At 58.6% G+C, this 23,205-nt stretch overlaps 1 protein-coding gene across 4 annotated transcripts in view; it reads left to right on the top strand.

The window, feature by feature from the left end:
* TECPR1 (tectonin beta-propeller repeat containing 1) overlaps window positions 1-23,205 on the top strand; it is a 27,472-nt gene continuing 4,267 nt past the window's right edge. The window contains exons 1-20 of one of the 4 annotated variants that reach the window (XM_061208070.1): window positions 1-90; window positions 3,760-3,994; window positions 4,411-4,593; window positions 4,871-4,993; window positions 5,901-6,026; window positions 8,315-8,489; window positions 8,597-8,697; window positions 9,250-9,351; window positions 10,651-10,796; window positions 13,503-13,858; window positions 14,205-14,350; window positions 14,953-15,108; window positions 15,830-15,979; window positions 16,069-16,226; window positions 16,849-16,976; window positions 17,953-18,055; window positions 21,726-21,822; window positions 21,897-21,976; window positions 22,532-22,588; window positions 23,019-23,199. In XM_061208070.1, coding sequence (XP_061064053.1) covers window positions 3,770-3,994; window positions 4,411-4,593; window positions 4,871-4,993; window positions 5,901-6,026; window positions 8,315-8,489; window positions 8,597-8,697; window positions 9,250-9,351; window positions 10,651-10,796; window positions 13,503-13,858; window positions 14,205-14,350; window positions 14,953-15,108; window positions 15,830-15,979; window positions 16,069-16,226; window positions 16,849-16,976; window positions 17,953-18,055; window positions 21,726-21,822; window positions 21,897-21,976; window positions 22,532-22,588; window positions 23,019-23,199 — 2,793 coding nt within the window. In that variant the 5' untranslated portion in view covers window positions 1-90; window positions 3,760-3,769. Of the gene's footprint in view, window positions 91-1,202; window positions 1,282-3,759; window positions 3,995-4,410; window positions 4,594-4,870; window positions 4,994-5,900; window positions 6,027-8,314; window positions 8,490-8,596; window positions 8,698-9,249; window positions 9,352-10,650; window positions 10,797-13,502; window positions 13,859-14,204; window positions 14,351-14,952; window positions 15,109-15,829; window positions 15,980-16,068; window positions 16,227-16,848; window positions 16,977-17,952; window positions 18,056-21,725; window positions 21,823-21,896; window positions 21,977-22,531; window positions 22,589-23,018; window positions 23,200-23,205 lie in introns of those variants that run through there. The other 3 variants (XM_061208068.1, XM_061208067.1, XM_061208069.1) reach the window with 3 other exon arrangements.

Raw genomic sequence — 23,205 nt, forward strand, 5'->3', positions numbered from 1 at the left:
CAGGCTCGCCAGCCCCGGGGGAGAGCCGGCTCGCTCTCCCGGCCTCAGAGGCGCAATCGCCGCGACCCCGCGCGCCGGGCGCCGGCCCAGGTGAGTGCAGCGGCGGCCAGGAGGTGCGACGGGCGCCCCCGCCCCTCCGGACAGGTTGGGGCGGCGGAGGCAGCAGCAGCGTTTGCCCCACGCGCGGCGAGGTGGGAAGGGGCTGTGCCAGTGCTCTTTCCTGCACACCCGGCGGGGCGCCGCCCCCGGACCCCCACCCCGACCCCTGAACGTGACACCCCCACCAGCCTTTGCGCTGGAGTGACTTGGGCAGTGATTGGCGGGTGTAGAGGATCGAGCTGCGAGGAGCCCGTCTGTCCCTCCTCTGGGCAGTGGTGAGAGCAAAGCTGCTTGGCATGGGATTAGCTCAGGCAGATGGTCAGGGCCCGGCGCTGAGATGCTACTGGTGGCCGGGCAGGGGACCCACCTGTCGCCCAAGGGCACGGAACCTGAACGAAACCAGGCTGACCGCCCAGATGATGGGAGCCGGGGGTTTATCTTCAGAGCTGCCGGCTCAGGGCACCTCCTTCCCTGTGGGAATGGAAGGACTCAACTAGCGTGCATGTCCCGCTGTTTTCTCCCACCTCTTTAGACCCTGCTGTCGCCTTCCAGCAGCTCCCACAACTGGCGGGCAGTGAGCTGCTTTAGTAGCCAGTTTTCTCTGTTTGTTCAGGGGGTGGGTGTGACAGGGTGTAACAACAACAAAAAAAAAACCCGCAGGAAATCTTGGGCAGGAAGCAGTCCTAAGGCGGCCTGGGAAGTAAATGCATTAGGCACTCCCTTGGGACCGTGTCCCTCCCTGTACCGCACTCCACGCTCCCTCGACCCCCACCTTCCCTTGGGTACCTTTACATCTCTGAAGGGATCTGTTAATTAACCCGAGCAGAAAGGTAGATGACTCTGCGGGTGGTGAGCAGGCCTACTGAGCAGAATGACTGAAGGTCCACCTGGAATTCATTGTGCAGAAGTTCTTGGTGAATCGGAGGTTGCTTTCTCGGAAGATGTTGCCTCCCTCACTCCACCCCTAGAAAACAAAGAGATCCCAAGATCCCAGAATCGTGGAACTTAATGCTCCAACCTCCCGTTCAAGAGTCCTCTGATCCAGTGACCCCCATGTCCCTGCACAGGTTACCCCATCACCTCACAGCCAGGAAGTGGCTTGGGAGAACTTGGGACTACATCCTGGCTGGCATGGAAAGGAGGCGAGGCTGACCAAGGATGTCCACCTTGTGTCATCTTTAGGTGGGAAGTGACGGATACCGGGATTTCCACACCAAAGGGAATTTGCAAACATAACCCCCCCATCTTTTCTCTGCAGTAGAGTCTTCTGGTAGTTGCCCAGAAGGCTGAAGTACGTCTATCTGCTTAGTCATTTCTCTGGAGGAAATTGTATCCAAGTTCAACATCACCATTCATTGAGCTCAACATGCAGACTGAGCCTGACTTAACTGGCTACTTGTACAGTGACCTGTGAGCCAAGAAATATCTTTGACGACTGTATTTATATTAAAATGTCACCATGGGAACTGACATCTCCCCTCCCCCATGTAAAAATCTTACTTTTTTCCCCCAACAATTTATGATGATTGTCAAACATACAGCCAAGTTGAAAGAATTATACAGTAAACACCCACACACCCACCACCTAGATTCTACTTTTGACAGTTTACCATACTTGCTTTATCACATATCTATCCACCTCCTAGGACCTTACTTTTAACCTTAAGTAACTGGTGACATTCAGCTTCCTTGGAGCCATATTTCCATCTTAGCTCAGGGAGTGGTGGTGTGGTGAATGTAGGTGGCGGTGATTTTCCATAACTTTGAACAAACACCCACTTTGTGCAGAGCATTGGGAGATGCAGAGGAAGTGAAGAGGCTGAAGACTCAGGCTGACCAGAAAGGGCTTTGAGTTTTTTGTTTTTAAGAGATAGAAGATAAGTGGCAGCTTGTGAGAGCAAATGGCAAGTAATAAAATGACTTCAGTAACACTCATTGAGTTCTTGCTGGGTACTGGGCACTTTATTATAACTCTGTGCCTGTGTTATCTCATTCAGTTCTCACAACAACCACATAACTGGGTCAGTCTTCCTTTCTTCCTTTTACAGATTAGGAAATCGAGGCACAGAGAGGTTAGTCAGTACTGGGCTTTTGTTCATGCTAGAAAGTGGTGGGGCCGGGATGGTGTGGGTCCGGCGTGGCCCTGGGCACTCTTAGTCATGGCGTAGATGCCGCAGCGGGGAGAGTGGACCCTCAGGCCTGCCCAGGGAGGAGTGGAGAGGCATCTGCGGGTGCCACAGCTCTTCCAGGGGTCCCATCTCAGGCACCCGGATACAGATGCCGGTTTTCAAATGGCTTCAGAAGGCTAGCGTCCTGACTTCCCGTGTGTTTGACCTGGGCGTTGGGGCCCCGGGTGGAGGGATCAAGCTCCTCCACTCTGCCGGTCAGGCTCCCCGCCCACCACCCCCCGTCGTCTTCCTCCACTTCCTGTTCTGGGTGTTTCCTGAAGCTCGGCGCCTGGTCCACTTCCCTGCTTCCTGTTCTTTATCCTTCAGTCACTTCCTTCCCCGCCCATGCTCTTTCTTCTCCGTGTTTGTAAGACACACTTTTTTCCGAAAGAGCCTAATTGCTCGTAGCAGATGCTCCTGTTTCCAGACGCGTTCCATCGTCCGTGTTGTCATTCCAGTCGTCACGCTTTCTGAAGCGCCCTGGTGCCCCGGCGAGTCTCGGGAGCAGAATAGCCTGGCCCCGGCCTCCAGGCGCCCAGGCTCTGTCTCCCCGTAGCTCTGGTTTCCGAACCAGGCAAGCCATGTCTCACCCTGGGGCAGTGATGGGTCTTGGATGCGGGAGCCGCCCTCTCCGGCAGAGCTGCTCACTGGGATTCCCTGCACTGCCCTCGTCCAGCTGCTTAGTTTTGCTGCCGTGGGCCTGGCCACGTGGCTCTGCCACGCCTCGAGGAGTTACATCCCAGCAGTACTGTCAGCCCTGGGGGTGGGAGGGTCAGTGGTAGAGCATAGCCGTGACTCTGCCCACCCCCCGCAAAGAAGAAAGGAAGAGGAGAGAAGAAAGAACAGGAGTGGAGAATGGCAGAAGGAGAGGGAGGGAGGTGGTCACACAAGGAGGGTAGAGGCAGGCCCCTCCCATCCCTGCCACGCACACAGCCACAGGGCTCCTGCGCGACCATGCAGGGCTCAGGGGTGGGGGTGGGGGGTGCCGGGCCTGTGGGGAAGCCCCACGAACGCACAGAGGACGGTCACAGGGGGACCAGCACGAGGGGGTCCCTGTCCACTGTGGGACAGAGGCCTCCCAGGGAGGCAGCAGGACGCGTGTAGGTTTGGGATTCATTAAATCTACAACTTTTCACTTCTTCTTTAGACAAGAAAGATCTGAACGAACTATGACCAAATAATAATAACATTCATTAAATTGGGGGCAGTAGGTATTCGGATGTTACACGTTTTGTCCTCTGGACTTTTTTGTGTGTTTGAAAAAAAATCCCCATCACGAGAAGGGCGAAAGGCAGAGAACAGAAAATGGCCCTGGACTGAAGCTGGGCCCTGGCCCTGCTTTGCGGGGGGCCGCTCAGCCCCCTGTGGCAGGAGATGGTCATGGCCCCGGGCCGGGAGTCATGGCCCAGGCTGCCTGCCTGGCCCGGCTGGCCCCGGGCCAGGAGCGGCTGTGGGTGCTGACCCTCGCCCTCCCGCCGCTGTCTTCCCGCAGCGCCGCGGCCATGCCCAGCTCGGAGCTGTGGGCGGTGGATCTCTTCGGGAAGGTGTTCACGCTGTCCACGGCCGGGCAGCAATGGGAGCTGTGCAGGGACGCCCAGCTGGAGTTCAAGCGGGTCAGTGCGGCCGCGCCGTGCTGCTGGGGCATCGCCTGCGACAACCAGGTGTACGTGCGCGTGGGCGCCAGCGACGTCCCCATCCGCTGCCGGGAGGAGGCCTATGAGAATCAGGTGGGGTCCCGAGCGGCGGGGTTGCTGGGTTGGTTGCTTTGCCGGGAGATAAGAGCCCCCGCACCCCAGGCTCCCGGCCTGTTCCCGCCTTCATCTCCTTCATTCTGCTGAGATCTGAGTGGTGCAGCGTCCGAGTCATTGAGGCCAGAGCCCCTGTGGGTCCCTATCCAGGCAGCTGGCCGGGTCCGCACAGGCACGGGGCTCCGGCCGGGTTCCAGGAGCCCAGGATGGCCGTGTCCTCCACTGCTCGGCGCGGCAGGTCCTCTGCCCTTTGGGACCGGGCTGGGCTGCTGGCTCACGATGCAGAGCCAGGCCCTCTGCTCCCTTCCCGCCCTGGAGACGAGAGGAGGTCCCCACTGGCCTCGGAGAGGCCCTGGCCACCAGGCCTAAGGCTGGTCTCTGCCTCCGGCCCCCAGCGCTGGAACCCCGTGGGCGGCTTCTGTGAGGCGCTCCTGCCGAGCGACCGCTGGCCGTGGAGCGACGTGAGTGGGCTCCAGCACCGGCCGCTGGATGGGGTGGCGCTGCCCTCGCTGCATTGGGAGTGGGAGTCGGACTGGTACGTGGACGAGAATTTTGGAGGGGAGCCCACAGAGAAAGGGGTAGGTGCACTCGGGTCCCGCCGGGGCTCCCCTGCGGGAGGGAGCGCCTTGGGCTCGGCCCGTCCCCCGAGCGCTATCCCCAGCGCCCCGTGGCATCAGACCTCAGCCTGGGCCCTGCGTGCTCCCCGCTTGCCGGACGGGATCCATGGGGAGGACGATGCTTCGGGCTGCGCTGCTGCCTCTCCGCCCCTCCTCCATCCTGCTCCCCCCCTTCCCCAGCTCCTTCACCTCCTTCCTCGAGAGCCTTACGGACCCTCCCCCCATCTTGGTATTGCAGGGGTGGACATATGCCATTGACTTCCCCGCCACGTACACGAGGGACAAGAAGTGGAATTCCTGTGTGCGGCGCCGGCGGTGGACCCGGTACAGGAGATACAAGTCCCGGGACACCTGGGCCAAGGTCCGGGGCCTGCGTGTGGCCGGGGGCGGGGCCCAGAGCGCAGTCCTGTAGTGGGGAGGGTCACGCGGCCCTCAGCCCCACCCTCCCTGCCCTGCTCAGGGGATGCCATGCCCGCCCCGGGGCCTGGCCTTTCCTGCTCTCCTGTTCGGAAGGCTGTGGCCCTGGGCGGCCCTTCGTTTGGGAGATGGCCGCTCAGGGAGCCGGGCCAGACCGTGGCCCAGGACAGCACAGAATTGTCTTGACCTGGTCTCCAGGCTGCCCTGTCCCAGACTCGGGCTCAGTCTGTGCATGGCTTCCTCCCCTGCCCCCCACCCCGCGTGGGAGCCGCTCTGGCTCTTGTATTTTTCCAGTGACCCACAAAAACCAACTTAGGGACGCAAGGCCTGGATTGGGGTCCTACGTGGCCTCGAACGAGAGGAAGGCCTCAGGTACTCGCCTGACCCCTCTGCAGGGTCCATGCGGCGAAGTGGGGCTGCCAGCCCAGCCTGCCTGGCCCTGGGGCTGGGAGCAGCCTGGGAGCAAGGTGACGGCCAGTGTCATGGGAGGCCTTCACTGTAGGGCCATGTTCTGTGATCAGGGAGCTGGGGGGGAGCCACAGCGGTCAGGCCACTGCAGAGCGGGGGCAGGAGTGACTCCTTGGGGACAGCAGCCCAGGCCTGGCGGCCAACAGGGAGAGAACATGGCAGAGGGGGCCCAGGGCCGGGAACCCTCCGTCCTGATGCTGCCGGCCCTGCGAAGTCAGTTGGGGCCGAGCTGGAGGACGGAAGGCAGCGTGCTGAGGGCCGGAGGGGAAGCCGGGGGTGGGAGTGTGCACGTCCAGGTGTCCACCAGGCGGGGAGCAGGGCCACCTCCTGGCCCAGGTGCCCACAGGCACTGACTGCTACTGCCTCACACCTCCTCGTTTCAGATCCCGTCGGAGGATGACCCCCAGCAGTTGCCTGACCCCTTCAGTGACCTCTCTGTGGGGGGTTGGGAGATCACAGACGAGCCCGTGGGCCGCCTGTCCGTGTGGGCCGTGTCTCTGCAGGGGAAGGTGAGGCCTGTGCCCCCCTGGCCTGGCATGGGAGGTGGCTGAAGGAGGCCGGCCGCAGGGAGCGGGCAGGAGAGAAGCTGTGGTCCGCTGTCCTCCCAGAGGTGGAGGGGGGAGGAGGGCTCTCCCCGGGACCTCCTCCTCGCCTCCTATCCCCGCAGCTGGGGCTGCCCTGAGCAGTCAGCCTGTTACCGGGGTCCCCACAGAGTCCCCCTCCTGTGAATCCTGCTGTCCTGGGGACCCACGGGGTCCTGTTCCTCCCAGAAGCCTCTGACCTCCCACCGCATGGCTGGTCCTGGCCTGTCCCTCCTCTGAGCCCCGGGAGCACTGACCAGTGTCCACCCTGGGCTCAGAGAGCATCAATATTGGCTCCTGAGATAGAATCTCAGCTCCCTGCCCGCTGCCTTGTGGTGCCTCCCAAATGGTGGTCTCCAGTAGTATTGTGGGTGGGGGGGTGGGTAGGAGGATGGATGAATAAGTAGATGGATAGGGGTATAGATGTGCGTGTGTGTGTGTGCGTGCGTGTGTGTGCGTGTGCGTGTGTGTGCGTGCGTGTGTGCATGTGTGTGTGTGTATGTGTGGGTGGATGGATAAATGCATGGATGGTTATGTGGATGAATGCATAGGGGGATGGATAGATGGATGGATGGATGGTTGGATGGATGAGCAGGTGGGTTGGTGGATAAGCATATTGATGAGTGGAGAGGTGGGTGGATGGATGGGTGGCTGTTTGGATGGGTGGGTGGGGGTAGCTGTGTGGGTGGGTAGATGTTCAGAGAGGAGAGGAGATTCTTTTCTCGGGGAGCTTGTGAACTAAGCAAAGGAATAAAACCCACTGCTGACATCAGCAGTGACAGGGACATAGATGGGCCTGGGTGCAGGTGACCCAACACTTCGGCTGTGGCTGTAGAGTGTACTTCGTGACTGTTCAGTACTCTTAACACAAATTGACCAAAATTCTCTGATTGGCTTTGGAGCAGTCACAGCAGGCTTTTATCAGGCTTACCTTCAGGTCCTGCTTGGTCTGGGCTTAGGTCAACCCGTAGTTGTTTTCTCTGAGCCACACTGAAGGGTGGTGGGGAGCTGACCGGGGACAGAGCCCCCATCGAGGGTCCACGCCACCTGGATGCAAAGAGAGGGGAGAACGGGTTTGAGAGCAGCGCCAGGTGTGAGCCAGCGCTGCCCTGCATCACTCCTGTGGTCTGTAAAACGTGAGACCAGGACCCGGGGCTCCTGGAGGAGCTGGGCAGACAGTTGGGCCCAAACCAGCAGGTAGCAGAAGCGGGGCTGCCAAGGCCGGTTCTGCAGTGCAGGAGGACAGTTGATCCAGCTGCTGATTTATTCACTGGATAAGGTGTTCGAAGAAGCACCCAGCAAACCATCATGTGCAAACACGGCCCATAGCACACGCATTTGTGAGTGATGGTGATCATGATGGAGGCTTATAACCAATCTATTGTCTCTTTTTTCCTTGGAAAATTCTGTCTATACTAAATCATTGAAAATGTCTTATTCATTATTATAAGTGAGATCATGTCACATAATTCACAAGTGTTAAGGCAGTCTGTTCAGATAGCATAGAATTTAAAGTTTACAAATAAAATTAGTATGAGTAATAAATCCCACTAACTAATAAAGAATTTTAAAAAGAAAAAAAAGGGCAAGGTGACAGGGTTGGGAGGCCGTGGACCCCAGACCTCCTGACCACGCCAGCAATGTGCCGCCCCCTCCAGATGAAATCAGCCAGTTTGGACAATAGGAGCGGGTGGCTCAGTCTTAAATATTTGATTATGCTCCCTGTCTTCAGGTTAAGGAGAAAAACAAGTGGACGTTTTAGACATTCCTATGAAGGGGGCTTGGGGGTTTTCTCATCCGGCCGCCGGGGCCCCGGCTTCGCCTAGAGACAGGTGTCCTGAGCGCATTGTGCCACTAGGGGGCGCAGGACACCCGGGCTGGGGCTGGAGTTCTCACAAGTCAAGCAGACGACAGAAGAGGTCTGTCCCCTCGGACCACCAAAATACTGGTGTCAGCGTCGCGTTTTTTAGCAGGGGTGGAGGAGTCATCTAATCTGGTCGAGAATCCCGATGGCAGTGGGGGCAGGGTGAGCGAGATCTGGACAGTCCCGGCACCCTGGTCCCCAGTCCCCTGGAGACCCCTGGTACCCTGGAGACCCCATGCTTGGGCTGTGCATGGGCTGATGCAAATGCAGCCAAGCTCGGGCAGCCAACCCGGCCACAGAGCCCTGGCCTGACCCTGCCTGACCCTCCCCTTGGGTTTCTCTCTCCACCCAGGTGTGGTACAGAGAGGACGTCAGCCACTCCAACCCCGAAGGCTCGTCGTGGTCCCTGGTGGACACCCCAGGGGAGGCGGTTCAGATCAGCTGTGGGCCCCACGACCTGCTGTGGGTGTCGCTGTGGGAGGGACAGGCCTTGGTCCGGGAAGGAATCAACAGGAACAATCCCAAAGGTGGGCAGCCCTGCACCTTGCGCGGGAGAGGAGGGCGGGGGTGCCCACCTTCTCCCCGGAGCTCCCAGTGATGGGGGCCACCTGCACTGTCTTCTGGGGCCGGGTAGGAAGTTCGTGGTCCGTGGTGGAGCCTCCCACATCTGAAAACGGGATCCTGCATGTCTCCGCAGGAGTCGGTGTCGTCTGGGCCATCACCAAGGACCGGAAGGTAGGACGGGGTCCCTGGGGGCTGGGTCCAAGGGCTCCGTTTAACATTGAGGGTTGTGTGGTTTTTTGTTCTCGGGAGAGTGGTCTACACCCTTTGGAACAAATCCAGTGTCAGCCAGGCACCGTGCGTATTCTGTTGTTGATGTCACTGGTGATCTCCAGGATGTTTGGTGACCCCCCAAACGTTGCCTGCGCCCCTGTACAAAGTGCAGAATGACTGTATTTATTGCGCAACAGGCTGTAACATTTCAAATAATCAGAAGCTAATTTTCTGAAACCCTCAGCTAAATGAATGCCTCCCCTCTCTCCTGTCCAGAGCTTGTCATTTTGACTTTATCAGAGGCAAGTCCAGTGAAATAAGCTGATTTCGCATTGCTTCCATGATCTCTTTCTAACCCCACGTCAGGGGCATCCTTTCTGAACAATGTGCTGTGCTCATCTGTGGCCTGAACCAGAGGACCAAATTATTCACTTGTTCCTCCCAAGCCTTAAAAAAAAACCCTTCTATTTCAGTGGCCCTCCAGGGAGGCGTGTTTATTTCTGACTTTCCCAGGTTTGGTTCCGAAGAGGCGTCAACTCTCACAACCCCTGCGGCACCAGCTGGATCGAGATGGTTGGAGAAATGATGATGGTGAACGTGGGGCTAAACGACCAGGTGTGTGTGGTCCCGAGCCTTGGTCCCCAGGGGTGGGGGTGGGGGGGCGGCAGAGGAATCAGAATGGGGCCCCCATGCTTCCCGCCGTCCCTTTCCACTGGGCATGCTCAGGAGGCCGACATGGGAGGGCATCCCAGCACCTCTGCCCACTCCAGGCCCGCGAGGGCACCCGAGGGGGCTGCTTTCCCCCAAGTCCTGGAGCCCCCACTGTCCTGGGTCGCTCCCCCGAGGACCCTCAGAGCAGTGGTAGCGAGCACGGATCTGGGGAGAGACATTCATCCTGGAGACTGGAAAGTTTTGTTGAGAAGTTTCGGGGCGAGATCAGATCACTGAGTAAAGGACAAAACATCTTCCAACTCTGTAAGAGCAGCATCTTTGAAACATCACCTTCACGGTTCCCATAGCGTAGCCTCGTTCTGGTGGATAACGCGGTTGGGCTAGTTTTAAGACTTAAGGTGTGAAGGTGACGCCTTTCCCGATGCTCTGAAAGCTCCTCCTGGGGGCGGGGGGGCTGGCCTTTCCTGTGCCCTCACACACTCCTCACCTGCCCAGGTGAGCTGGGCACGCAAGGGCAGGGGCGAGGCGGGTGCTAGCTGGTGCCCACGGGCCTAAGCACGGAGGCCACGTGCGATAACCAAGTGACAGAGACGCCGCAGCCCCCCCCAGCCAGGCCACCTGGGGCCACGGCTCCGCCTTCAGGCACCCCCAAGGCCAGGGCTCCCAAGGGGCTGCTCCCAGGCCCCTCCCCTGGGCCCCTCAGCTGCCCAGCACACTTTCCTTCTTCAGTGCTCGCCCGGCCACCTTCCCCATAAAACTGAGGTCAGAATCAAGGAGGTTATTTTGCATCTTTAAAAGGACCAGGACCATCGTCTGGGTTCACTTGGGGAGCAGCTCCCTTCCCACCAAGGCCACAGGGAAGATGGGGACATGGGTGGACTTCATGTCCCCGCACAGTGCCCACCGGCACCAGCACCTCCTCTGGACGCTGTTGCCCCAAAGGCCCAAGTCTGCCTAAGGTCGGGGAGCCAGGTTGGGGTCCCTGCTCCTCCTGACCTTGGAGCCGCACCCTCCCCCAGCCCCCTCGGGGCTCCGCATCCTGCATCTGAGTCCGGGACTCAGCTCACGGCCACCCCAGCCCCTTCCCAGCCCACCCACACAGGCGCACCCACCCACCCCCTGCCTGCATTTGCAGACATGTCCTCCAGACCTGGGGGGCTCCCCCCACCCCCCCAGGGGAAGGGAGCCCCAGTCTGCCCCCGCCCCCCCCCCCCCCCACAGCAGCACCTCTCTCTGTCCCAGGTCTGGGGCATCGGCTGGGCGGACCGGGCCTTGTACTTCCGTCATGGCGTCACCCAGAGCGAGCTCAGCGGGAAGACGTGGAAGGCCATCGTCGCCGGCCGGGAGTGTGACGGCTCACGCGCGGGCAGCTTGTCTAGCCTCCTCAGGTGATCAGGCGGTGGGGCTCCGCAGGGTCGGTCTGGTGGGGGGGGGCAGTGTCGGAGGAGGCTGCTGCCCGGCCTCACCCCAGGCGGGAGAAAAGCAGGTCCCGACCCACGAGAGCCACGGCTGCGTGGCCTCCTCCCTTCCTGTGCCTGGGGTCCTGCTCGGCCCGAGGTCGGGGGCGGCACTCGGGAGGCGGGATGCGGGAGGTGGCAGCTGGGCAAGGCCAGGATGTCCTTCCATGTCGGGGCTGGGGGCCGTCCCCGAGCAGGGCTGGCCTGTTGGTCCTGAAGCCTCAAGGTCTGGGAGAGAAAAGCCTTCTTTGCGGGGAGGATGCTCAGGCCCCTGTGTCAAAGGAAAGCAGAGAAGAAAATGGAGGGTTTCTAGCCTGGAGAAGAGGCCCTGAATCAAGACGTGCCCCAGAATCACCTGGAGAACTCGTTCCCGAGGCTCTCCACGCCCCGCCCCCAGAGCTACTTTTTTGAGATTTTGCATGTCTTGCAAGGTCCCAGGTGTGCTCCTGCTGCAGTTCTGGGGACCACGCCTTGAGATCCCTGGGGCTAGAGCGTGTGGACCCGTCCCAGCCCTGCCCACTGGCCCTTAGAACGCAGGCAGGTGACTTAGCGTCTCAGCTGGGGACGCCCCCAGCGCTCACCTGCCGGGTCATGGGGCCCAGGGCCCTCGGCACAGCACTCTGCAGCCGGCCGCCATCCGTTTGCAGCTTGCGCTCTCCTCAGACGCTGGTCTACACCCCCTGCTCCCCCAGCTTGGTGGTCAGCTCTCAGCTGCACCGTCAGCCTAGAGATGCCCGGAGGCTGGCCAGGCAGGGTTTGCTCACATTCACCTGAGGGTTTAGGCTCTTCAGTTGGTCGTTCTCAAAGGGAACAGCACATTGGAATCAGCTGAGAATTTCCAGAACCACTGACGCCAGATCTTTATGACCTTAGGCTTGGCAGTGGCTTCTTTTTTTTTTATATATATATATATATATTTTTAACATCCTTATTGGAGTATAATCGCTTTACAATGGTGTGTTAGTTTCTGCTTTATAACAAAGTGAATCAGCTATACATATACTGGCAGTGGCTTCTTAAATATGACACCCAAAGCACAAGAAACTAAAGAAAACATAGATAAATCAGACTTCATCAAAATTTTAAAATTTTGTGCGTCAACGGACACCATCAAGAAAATGAAAAGACAATCCACAGAATGGGAGAAAATAGTGGCAAATCATGTATTTGACAAGGTCTGTTATCTAGAATATATAAAGGGCTCTTACAACTCAAAAACAAAAAAATAAAACAACTCAACTTAGAAGAGCAAAGGACTTGAATAGACATTTCTCCAAAGTAGAGATACGAGTGGCCAACAAGCACAGGAAAAGATGCTCAGCGTCGTGGGACATGAGGGAAATGCAAACAAAACCACATTAAAAAAAAAAAACAAACCCACATGAGATACCACTTCACACCCACCAGAATAGCTGTAATCAAAAAGGGAGACAGTAACAAGTGTTGACAAGATGTGGAGAAATTAGAACCCCCCTGCACTGCTGGTGGGGTGTAAAATGGGGCAGCCACTTTGGAAAATAGTCTGGCAGTTCCTCAAGAAGTTAAAGATAGAGTCACCATAGGACTCAGCAATTTCACTCCTAGATAGATATGCAGAAGAACCAAAAACATGTTCAAACAAAAATTTGTACATGAATATTAAAAAAAGCACTGTTCACAATAGCTGAAACGTGGAAACAATTCAATGTCCATCAATGGATGAATAAAACGTAGCGTATCCATACAGTGGAATATTATTTAGCAATACAAGGGAATGAAGTGTTGACACATGCTATAGCATGGGTGACTCTTGACATCTTACACTAATTGACAGCAGTGAGTCACAAAAGGTCACATAGTGTACAATGCCGTTTATAGAAGTATCCAGAATAGGCGAATCCATGGAGACAGAAAGCAAATTAGTGGTTGCCAGGAGGCTGGGGGAAAAGGGGAGGCTAGAGAGTGACTCCTTAATGGGTACAGGGCTTCTGTTTGGGGTGATGAGAAGGTTCTGGAAGTTGGTAGTGGTTGCACAACATTGTGAATGTACTTAACGCCACCGCATTTTACAATTTTAAATGGTATATTTTACATCACACGTATTTTACGATAAAAAATAATACTACTGCCAGATCTCCACCTAACATTGATTTGGTTGGTCTGGGTGTGGCCTGGGGACCTTTCAGAGTTCCTGAGGGTGGGACTTCCCTGGTGGCGCAGTGGTTAAGAATCCACCTGCCAACGCCGGGGACACGGGTTTGAGCCCTTGTCCGGGAAGATCCCACATGCCGCGGAGCAACTAAGCCCGTGCGCCACAACTACTGAGCCTGTGCTCTAGAGCCCGTGAGCCACAGCTACTGAAGCCCACGCACCTAGAGCCCGTGCTCTGCAACAAGAGAAGCCACCACAATGAGAAGCCCACATGCCGCCACGAAGAGTAGCCCCCGCTCGCCGCAACTAGAGAAAGCCCGAACGCAGCAACGAAGACCCAACGCAGCCAAAAATTAAAAAAAAAAAAAAAAAAAGTTCCCAGGGGTTCCAGCTCCCTGGGGAGTAGGTATTGGTGTGTGTGACACAGAGAGGCCATGACTTGGCCGGAGGTCACACAGCACGTGGTCCTCCCCCGAGGGAATCACAGGTCTGCCCCTCTCCTTCCAGCGCCGGCTGCTTCTTTGGCGACGAGGTGAGGGGTGGTGGCGAGTCCCGTGTGCCAAGCGACTCGGAGGCCGAGAGACCCGGGCCTGACCCTGAGCGTGATGTGGAGGTTGCCGGCCCTGCCTCCGCCCCGGCCGAGCTGCCCTGGACCAACATCGACCTGAAGGAGCCCAAGAAAGGGCCCAGCCATGCGGCCGCTGACTTTCCCGAGGCCACCAACCTCTCGTCGCTGGCACTTCTCCCGCTGGGCCTGGAGGAGCCCGAGAGCACCGACTGCCACGCGCTGTGGGCCTGGGTGTCCGGAGGAGGCTGTGCCGTGGAGGCCCACACCACGCTCAAGTGGTTCACCGCCCACTCGGGTAAGGGCAGCGGCCCAGCGCCCCAGAGGGTGCCCCAGGGGAGGTGGAGCAGGCCTGATGCCCCCACCGTGCTCAGCCCGTCTTTCTGGAGCCTTCCAAGACCAGCCCAGGCCGTCAGGAGGAAGGGCATGGGCCTGGAGCCCCTTCCGTCCCCCTGTCCCAGCAGTGGTGGCCATTCTAGGCTGACCTGGGGGACATCAACTTTCCCATCAGGGTGAATGATGGGAGGGAGGGCTCACGGGACATTTTACAGAGATGGTAGCTTTCTAGAAAGAAAGGGCTGGTGAAGAAAAGAGCAGAGAGGCCTGGCCTGCTGCCCAGCCCTGAGGCTCCGACTGGCCCGCAGGCCTGCCCGCCTCCATGCAGATGCTCTCGCTGCCCATCACGCCGGCCCAGACGGCCGCCTGGCGGAAGCAGATCTTCCAGCAGCTCACCGAGAGGACCCAGCGGGAGCTGGAGAACTTCCGACACTACGAGCAGGCCGTGGAGCAGGTGGGCAGTGCCCGGGGGCACGTTCCCCAGCACACGTCCCTCGGGCGCCCGCTGCAGGCCAGCCCTGAGGTGAGGCGGGAGGGACACAGATGGAGGCAGCCAGCCTGCTGTCTGTCCATCTCGGATGTGAAGCCGGCCCCTCCAGGCCCGTGGAGAATCAAAGATGAAGAGATGAGTCCCTTTGTTGATTCACTTGCCCTCAGGAACTCCGTGCAGGCCCCACTGCGTCGTAGGCACACAGGACCTGGCCGCATCTCGGGGGGTGTGGGTCCCGGCTTTGCCGCTGACTCACTCTGACATTGGGCCAGGCACAGAACGTCCCGGGCCTCAGTTTCCCTATCCAGAGCATGGGCTAACGGTGCCGATCCCACAGACTGTTTGAGAATCATAGAATTCACTGGCTCAGGGCCTGGCACCTGGCGGGTGTCTGATGGCATCACTTCTGTCCTTAGGGTGAAGGGGGGGAGCCGGGAGGGCCGGGCAGGAGCCCCCAGTGCGGCAGTGAAGGGAGCAGAGTGGCCCCGGGGTGCCTGGGACTGGGCCGGAGTGTGGCGCCCCAGGGCCTGCCTGTGACCCCATCCCACCGTCCTGCTGTGCTGCAGTCGGTGTGGGTGAAGACGGGGGCCCTGCAGTGGTGGTGCGACTGGAAACCCCACAAGTGGGTGGACGTCCGTGTGGCCCTGGAACAGTTCATGGGCCACGATGGAGTTCGGGACAGCATCCTTTTCATCTACTACATGGTCCACGAGGAGAAGAAGGTGGGTGGGGGCGCCATAGGGGAGGTGCCGGGGGGGGGGGTGTAGGGGAGGGGGAGGTGCGGGGGGAGGGGGTGTAGGGGACGGGGAGGTGCAGGGGGGTGGGGTGTGTAGGGGAGGGGGAGGTGCAGGGGGTGGGGTGTGTAGGGGAGGGGGAGGTGCAGGGGTGGGGTGTGTAGGGGAGGGGGAGGTGCCGGGTGGGGTGTGTAGGGGAGGGGAGGTACAGAGGGCTGGGGTGTCCCAGGGGAGGGGTTGCAGAGCCGGGGTGCAGGAGTGGGCACGGGACACGGGCCCCGAGGTGCCTGGCCCAGGACAGCGTGTGGCGTCTCCCAAGCACCCGTCCGCGGTGGCAGCCCCGGGCAGTGGCCGGCAGGCGTGTGCTGGCCTCACCCCCAGCAGCGCTGATGGGCCCTCGGGTTCGAGATAAGCAACCAGGCTCTGGAGACAGAGCCGCCCCCTCCGGGGCTGGGGTTTGAACCCAGTCAGTCTGGCTCTAAATGCCCTCGTCCACATCGAAAACATCACTAAGGCTCTTGCTCACGAGCAAGGCCTCCCCATTAGAACCTGCCCACCCACCACTAAACCCCCTAGGCCCGGGACCCCCAGGGGTCAGCTCTCGAATCGGGGTGACCCAGCCGTCCCTGTCGCCACAGCACACGGGGGCGCCACCCCCAGCGCCGCGGGTCCCCCGGTGACGGCCCTGCCGCCTGTCCTCTGCCGACAGTACATCCACGTGTTCCTCAACGAGGTGACGGCGCTGGTCCCCGTGCTCAAGGAGGCCAAGCACTCCTTCGCCGTGTACACCCCCGAGAGGACACGGCAGAGGTGGCCTGTGCGCCTGGCCGCTGCCACCGAGCAGGACATGAGCGACTGGGTGAGCGGGCGGGGGTCCCGCGGGCGGGGGAGAGGGAGCCTCGGGCTTGGGCCGCCCGGCCTCGCTGACCGGCCCCCTCCCCGCGCCAGCTCGCCCTGCTCAACCTGTGCTGCTGCGAGAGCCGGAGGGTGCACGGCCGCCCCTCCCCGCAGGCCATCTGGTCCGTCACCTGCAAGGGGGACATCTTCGTGAGCGAGCCCAGCCCAGACCTCGAGGCCCCCGAGCGCTGGCCGCCCTGTGACCAGATGTGAGTTGGCTGCGCCTGACGGAGCTGGGGCCCTGGCCCAGAAGGTCACCCAGAGCCCATGAGGACCAGGGGGATGTGGGTGAGGCTGGGAGGCCCTGCACAGGAGGGAGAGGGGATGTCTGTCCGCCCTTCGCTCGTCCGCTCTTGGCGGCCCTGTGTGCCTGGCGCCTGGTCGGACGAGTTGCCTCTGGACAGTGGCAGGGCCTCCGCCCGCAGGAGCGTGCCCCAGGTGGCGGCTGCACCCTGCACTCCAGGAGGCCGTGCTGGCCCGAGTGGTGGCTCATCCTGGTCTGGCGTGACATGCCCGTCCCAGACCCCAGGGGGCAGGGGGCACTCAGGCTGCTGACCTCGCTCCCGTCTGCATAACTCCAGGGATCGGGGGCTCTGGAAGCCCCCGCTCGCTGGGGGCCTGACCGGCTCCTGCACCAGCTCAGGGTTCGCCTTAGCTGGTTAATTCCCAGTGGGAAGCCAGGCGGGTTCCCTTGTGCTCAATAGAGTCTGTCATTGGAGGCCGAAGGTGAGTAAAGCAGGACGTCCCGGGAGGCCACGGAGCAGAGGGGTAGCTGCTGGAAAGCCCTTCAGGATGGTTTCTCCCCTCCTCTCCCTCCCTCCTCATCTCCAGGTTCTGGCGGCAAATGGGAGGCCACCTGCGGGTGGTGGAGGCCAACAGCCGGGGCGTGGTGTGGGGCATCGGCTATGACCACACGGCCTGGGTGTACACGGGTGGCTACGGCGGAGGCTGCTTCCAAGGTGAGGGTGGCAGGACCGGCTCCCCCAGCCCTGCCCCCAGCCTCCCGCACGGGCTGGTCCCCCCTCTAATCCCTGGCTGGCTTCCCTGCCCCACGCCGGAGCCGCTGCGCCAGTACTGACGCTCAGCTGACAGCTGGCTGACAGGTGACCTTCACCACTGCCAACCTCCAAATCCCGGGGCCAACGCACAAAGCGTGAGAGCCCAGAGACCAGGCCTCGCCCCCAATGGGCCTTCCTGGGCACCCACTGCTGAGCTGGAGGCCGTGAAGGTTCTAGAAAGACAGCCGCCAGGGCCAGTCTCCTGATTCCCAGGCCCAGATTCCAGCTCCCCTTTAGATGGGTCGTGCCTTAGGGGACGAGAGCTTGCTGAACCCCTGGGGGCTCCCCGAGTTCTGGAGGTAGGGTCCCTGTGTCTCCTACTGGTAAACGGAGGCAGAAACAAACACCGAAGTGGGACATTCCATGCCACAGCCCACACACCCCACAGTGGAGGTGGCTAATCCTGTAGAACTGTGGTCCACTGAGACCCCAGGAACGCACATCCGTGCAGGTTTAACAGCTTCCCTGTTTGTGAGGCAGGAATTACTTTTGTCCCCATCTTACAGATGAGGAAAGTGGGGCTCATGGGGTTACATGAGGGGTCCAAGGCACCTTTGTTAGTAAGGAATGAGCTGGGTGGGCCTCACACCTGCCCAGTGCCAGGTAAGTGGGCTGGAAGTTGAGGGAAGAGGAGCAGGCGAGAACAGGGCATGAGGTGGAGGAGTGTCAGATTCTTCTCACCCAGGGCATGCAACCCCAGGATAATCCCCGAGGAGAGAAACCCAAGCCGGCCAGCCCCTGGGAGATAAGCTCAGCCGGCCTGTGAGATAAGCTCAGCCAGCCTGTGAACTCCTCTCGGCCCTCTCCTCCCGCCTGCTCTCACCTAGTCGGGCGGGCAGGTGCGGCCTGGGTCCAGCATCCTCCTCTCCACCCCCAGGCCTGGCCAGCAATACCAGCAACATCTACACGCAGTCGGACGTAAAGTGTGTCTCCATCTACGAGAACCAGCGCTGGAACCCCGTCACGGGCTACACCAGCAGGTGAGCCAGTCGGGCGCCCGCGGAAACAGGACCGAGCTGAACGGGCGCATCTGCTGTAGCGGGAGAGCTGGCGTCTGGCCCCAGATGTGGAACTAACTGGATCTTACTGCTTACAGGATTTTCTCCCTTAAAGTATAATGCGTATTTTAAAAACTCACTTACTAAGAGCATAACATACATAAAGGGCGTGAAACATACACATATACGTACATACGGTGAGATGTATCTAAATATGTTGATATGCCCATATATATCATTGAGTTTTCACAGATCAAACACCAGCGTAATCACTATCCGGGTCATGAAATAGAACATCGCCACCTCCCTCCCCATCCCCTCTGGTGCTTTTTTTTGAGTGGGGTGGTTACTTAACTTTCTTAAAAAGTTTTGCTTCACTGAAGCTGCTGAGAACATCACACCCTCCACCGAAATTATTTTAATTCTACAAATGTGAGGCTTTGGGACAAGACAGTCAATACGTTGTGTTTGGTCCAGAAGCGGGACACTCTAGAAAATCTAGATTGTATGCAGCTATTTATTTCCTGCCCACTCAGCACAGAAACGTATTTCTCATACCCTGTCCTGGGGTATTTGGTTCGTTCGTTTTAGAAAGTAAGCGAGTTGTATTTCTTAGCTCTTAAAGCCGCTGCAGGGGTTTCCGCCGGCCAGAACAGCGGTTCTCAAACTTGAGCCTCATCCAAGCTCTGCGCTGGGGCCCCTCCCAGACTTGGCCCTGTGGGTCTCTTCTTTCGACTGGTCCCATTTCACATCCTGCATAGTAAAACTACGATCCTAAGTAGAGAGCTTTCCTGAGTTCCCTGAGTCGTTCTAGCAAATTATCAAACCCGAGGAGGTAATGAGAACCACCCCCAATTTGTAGCCAGTTGGTCAGAAGTGCAGTATGGCTGGTATCTGAAGTGGGGGCAGTCTTGCTGGGGACCATGCCCTTTACCTTGTGGGGGCTGAGTGGTGTTGCAGTCCTCCCAGTTGGTGTCGGAACAGCCAGTTCTCTGCAGTGGGTGGACCTGTCCACACTCTCACAGGCAGGGCATGCCCCACATCTTTGCTGGTTTATGTTTTAGCCACACTGGTGAGTGTGTAGTAATCTCTCCTGTTTCCAGTTTCCGTTTCCTGGGGGCTAATGGGACAGAGCACCTTTCATACATGTACTGGCACTTGGATACCCTCCTTTGTGAAATGCCCCTTCGAGTCCTTATCCCATGTTTTGGTCGGATGATGTCTTTTCCTTGATTTGCCAGTGCTCTTTACATATGAAGGTGTGAGCCCTTTTTCTGTTATTTCTCCTGTTCTGCAGCTTGCTTTTCACCCTGTTAGTGGTGACTTAATTATTAAATGTAGTCCTGTTGATCATCCTTTTCTTTACATAAAGATGGGGCCTTAAAAAAAAAAAAAAAAAGATGGGGCCTTTAAAAAAAACCTCTTAAGAAATCTCATTAACCCCAAGGGGATTAATACATCCTTCTACCTCTGGAACAGCAGTCAGCCAACTTTTTCTATAAAGGACCAGATAGGAAATAGTTCAGGTGTGGTGGGCCTTAGGGTCTCTGTCACGGTGACTCACTCTGTAGCTGCCGCTTGAAAGCAGCCACGTAAACGAATGAGCATTGCTGTGTCCCAATAAGACGTTATACCTGGACACAAATTTGAATTGCATAGAATTTTCACGTGTCACAAAGCATTATCCTTCTTCGAATTTTTTTCAACCATTTAAAAATGTAAAAACCACCCTTACTTTGTAGGCTGTGCTGAAACAGTCCTGATTAGGCCTGTGGGGCATGTTTTGTCCACCCTGTTCTGGAAGCTTTATTCCTCTGTCTTGTCCATTTAGGTCTAGAAACCCCTGGCCTGAACTACTTGGTATACAGGGTGAGGTAGGGGTCAAGTGTTTTTGGTTTTTTACTCTCCAGTGACCCACACCATTTATTGAAAAGACTGTCCTTCCCCCTTGCATCACAGTGGCCACCTTTGCCTTAACTCCAGTGTCCATGTGGGCAGTGGCCATTCCCAAGCCCTTCTCTTCTGTGCAGCCTTGGGCATCCTTGTGCTAACCCTACATTGTTCCAGCTGCCGTCCCTTTATGGGAAGTTGTCAAAGCCTCTCATCTTCTTCATCTAGCTTTGGCTCTTCCTGGAACAGTTCTAGATGAATTTTAGAAGCAGTCCTCAAAAGCTCTTAGGGTCTTGGTCAGGAGGGCCTTGGATCTGTAGGTCAGTTTGGGTAGAAACATTATCTCACATTCCTAAATCTCCAAAATCTGGACGCAGTTTATACCTCCATTTATGTAGATCTTTAATTTTTTCTTAATAAGGTTTTGTGATTTTCTATAATGGGGTCTTGACATCTTTTATAAATGGTATTTCATATTTTTGAGTCTATGATAAATGGCACAAACTTTTAAATTTCCTTTGTTTTTTCAAAATTGATGAAAGGAAGAAATTTCAAATAACATGAAGAATAAACTCTAATCCCACCAACCAAAAATAGTAGCCACTATCAGCATTTTGGTGTGTTTCCCCCTGCCCGTCCCCAGTGTGCCTGCGTTTGCTGGTGGCAGGGGGACAGTCAGACATGTACAGATGGCCTGTGACAGCCTCCCAATTTGATCCCCGAGGGTGGACCTGGCTTATCTCACCTCTCCTCGGTCTTGGACGTGTAGACTGTTTGTGACCTTTTGCTGTTGTCTGGACAGTTTAAAGGATTTCCTCGTGTGTAAATATTTGTGAGTCTCTCTGTTCACCCCAGTAACTCAGCGTTTGAGCCCTTCTAAGGGAGCTGATACACGTTGCCTGCATGTGTTCTGGAAGCCTCCGCCCCGACTGTGTGTAGGGTCCACAAGGGATGCTGACCTGCTTGCCTCTCCCCTTCCTCCTCACTTCCTACTTGGTCCTCGGGAGAAGAAAAGCAGTGCCGGGCTCCCCAGCCCGTGTAGAGAGTGCAAAGCCAGGGCCACAGCCGCCCGCGGAGACCACCGTGCGCTGTGTGTTGCTGGGAGTGTATCAGTCAGCCGGGGCTGCTGTAACAAAACACCACGGGCTGAGCAGATTAAACAGCAGACGTTTATCCTCTCCGTTCTGGAGGCCGCGGAGTCTGAGATCAGGTGTCAGCAGGCTCGCTTCCTCCTGAGGGCCCTGGGGAGCATCTGTTCCGGCCTCTCTCCTGGCTTCCGGGGGCTTCCGGTGTTCCTTGTCTGGTGACTCAGTTGTCACATGGCCTTCTCCTTGTCTTCACGTCGTCTTCCCAATTTGGGAAACTTGGGTCCAGATGTCCCCGTTTTGTAAGGACCCTGTCATAGTGGATTGGGGCCCGCGCAATGACCATCTCATCTCAACTTGATTCTCTGCAAAGACTCTATTTCCAAATGAGGTCACACTCATAGGCACTGGGGTTAGGGCTTCAACATCTTTTCGGGACACGATGACCCATATAACGAGAGAACGAGGTGTGGGGTCCCTCGGGTGGGTGGCCTGGCTGTGGTTGGTTGGCGCCTGGCCCCCGTGTGATGTGGGGTCCCCCTGTTGCTGTCCCCGCCCTGGGGCCATCCTGTTTCCGCCCCCTCACCCCTCCAGAGATGCAGCCGTCCCAGGGGCCTGGGTAGGGGGGCCGTTCTCCCCTCTCTCTGGCGTCACCTCAGCCCTGTTGTCCTGCGCAGGGGTCTGCCCACCGACCGGTACATGTGGAGTGACGCCACGGGCTTGCAGGAGCGCACCAAGGCCAGCACGAAGCCCCCATCCCTGCAGTGGGCCTGGGTAAGCTCCGGGCTGGGGCGGGGCGGGGGCTGCAGTGGGCGGTGTCCGCCCGCACTGACCCACCCGTCCACCAGGTTTCTGACTGGTTCGTGGATTTCAGCATCCCTGGGGGCACGGACCAGGAGGGGTGGCAGTACGCCAGCGACTTCCCTGCGTAAGCATGTCTCTCTCTGCTTGGGGAGGGGGCCTCAGGGGGCTGGGACCCCGAGTGTCAGGCCTGGTCAGCCAGGCAGAGTCCCTGCCCCCTGCCCGGCAGTGCAGGCCCTTCACGGTACACAGTTCATGTCCAGATGGAGGATGGAGCCGGGCCAGACTGAGCCAGGGCCTGAGCCTGGCTTCTGAGCAAACCCAGGCTGGTTTACCCTGGACTGATCCCCCCGCGCTTTGGCCTCGGGCCCTGAGCTTGACTGCTCCCCAGAAGGGCTCTGATGGCGCCTGGGGGTGGGGAGGGCTCAGAGGCCCCTTAGCTAGAACCCACCCCCCAGCTGGGCAGCTGCCAGCCCCAGGGAGACCCCGCAGGGAGGCCCGGGCGGGGCCAGAGGCATCTGAAGCAGGAGGACGGTGTCCTCCCTTACCTGCTGCCCCGGAGCCCCCCCTCGGCTCACACTGAGGGCTGGGCTCTGTAACTCCTGGGGAAGGGATGTGCGTGCAGCGTCACCTTCCAGAAACTTCCACGGCATGATCTCGACGTCAGCTTCTTCCTCTGCAGCTTGTACCACGGGCACAAAACCATGAAGGATTTCGTCAGGAGAAGGTGCTGGACCAGGTAAGGAGGGAGGTAACTGGGGGGTGCCGCCATGCCCCTCCCTGCCTCGGCCTCAGTCCCTGTGGAAGCAAAGGGGAGGTTAGAGGGGGGAGGAGAAAAGAGGATCAAAGTAAATGTCAGCCCAGGAAGTGCCCTTGGGCTCCCAGTGCTGTTCCTGAAGAGTTTGTTTTCAAGAACAAACAAGAGACATGTTGGCAGGCTCTACAGGACCCGCAGGACGGGAGGAAGGCCTGGCTGGGGGTTGGAGGCCAGGCAGGGGCGGACGGCGTGAAGGGCGGTGCCCACCGGCTCCTCGGGGGGGTCGGAGGTTGCAGCCCCCGCCCTCCCCAGGGCCAGGGGCCTGGCTGCTCCCTTCTGTCCCGAGCAGACGGCCCTGAGGCTCACGGCGGCATCAGGGTGCCCGGGGCTTTGCTCTCTTCCTGCCGCACAGAAAGTGCAAGCTGGTGACCAGCGGGCCCTGGCTGGAGGTGGCCCCCATCGCCCTGGGGGACGTGTCCATCATTCCGGAGATCCCGGGGGCCCACGGGAGCGGGCCCGGCATCGCGCTCTGGGCCGTCAGTGACAAGGGGGACGTGTTGTGCCGTCTGGGCGTGTCCGAGCTCAACCCCGCGGTGAGC

This window comes from Eubalaena glacialis, chromosome 13 (genome assembly GCF_028564815.1).
Source record: "Eubalaena glacialis isolate mEubGla1 chromosome 13, mEubGla1.1.hap2.+ XY, whole genome shotgun sequence".
NCBI lineage: Eukaryota > Metazoa > Chordata > Mammalia > Artiodactyla > Balaenidae > Eubalaena > Eubalaena glacialis.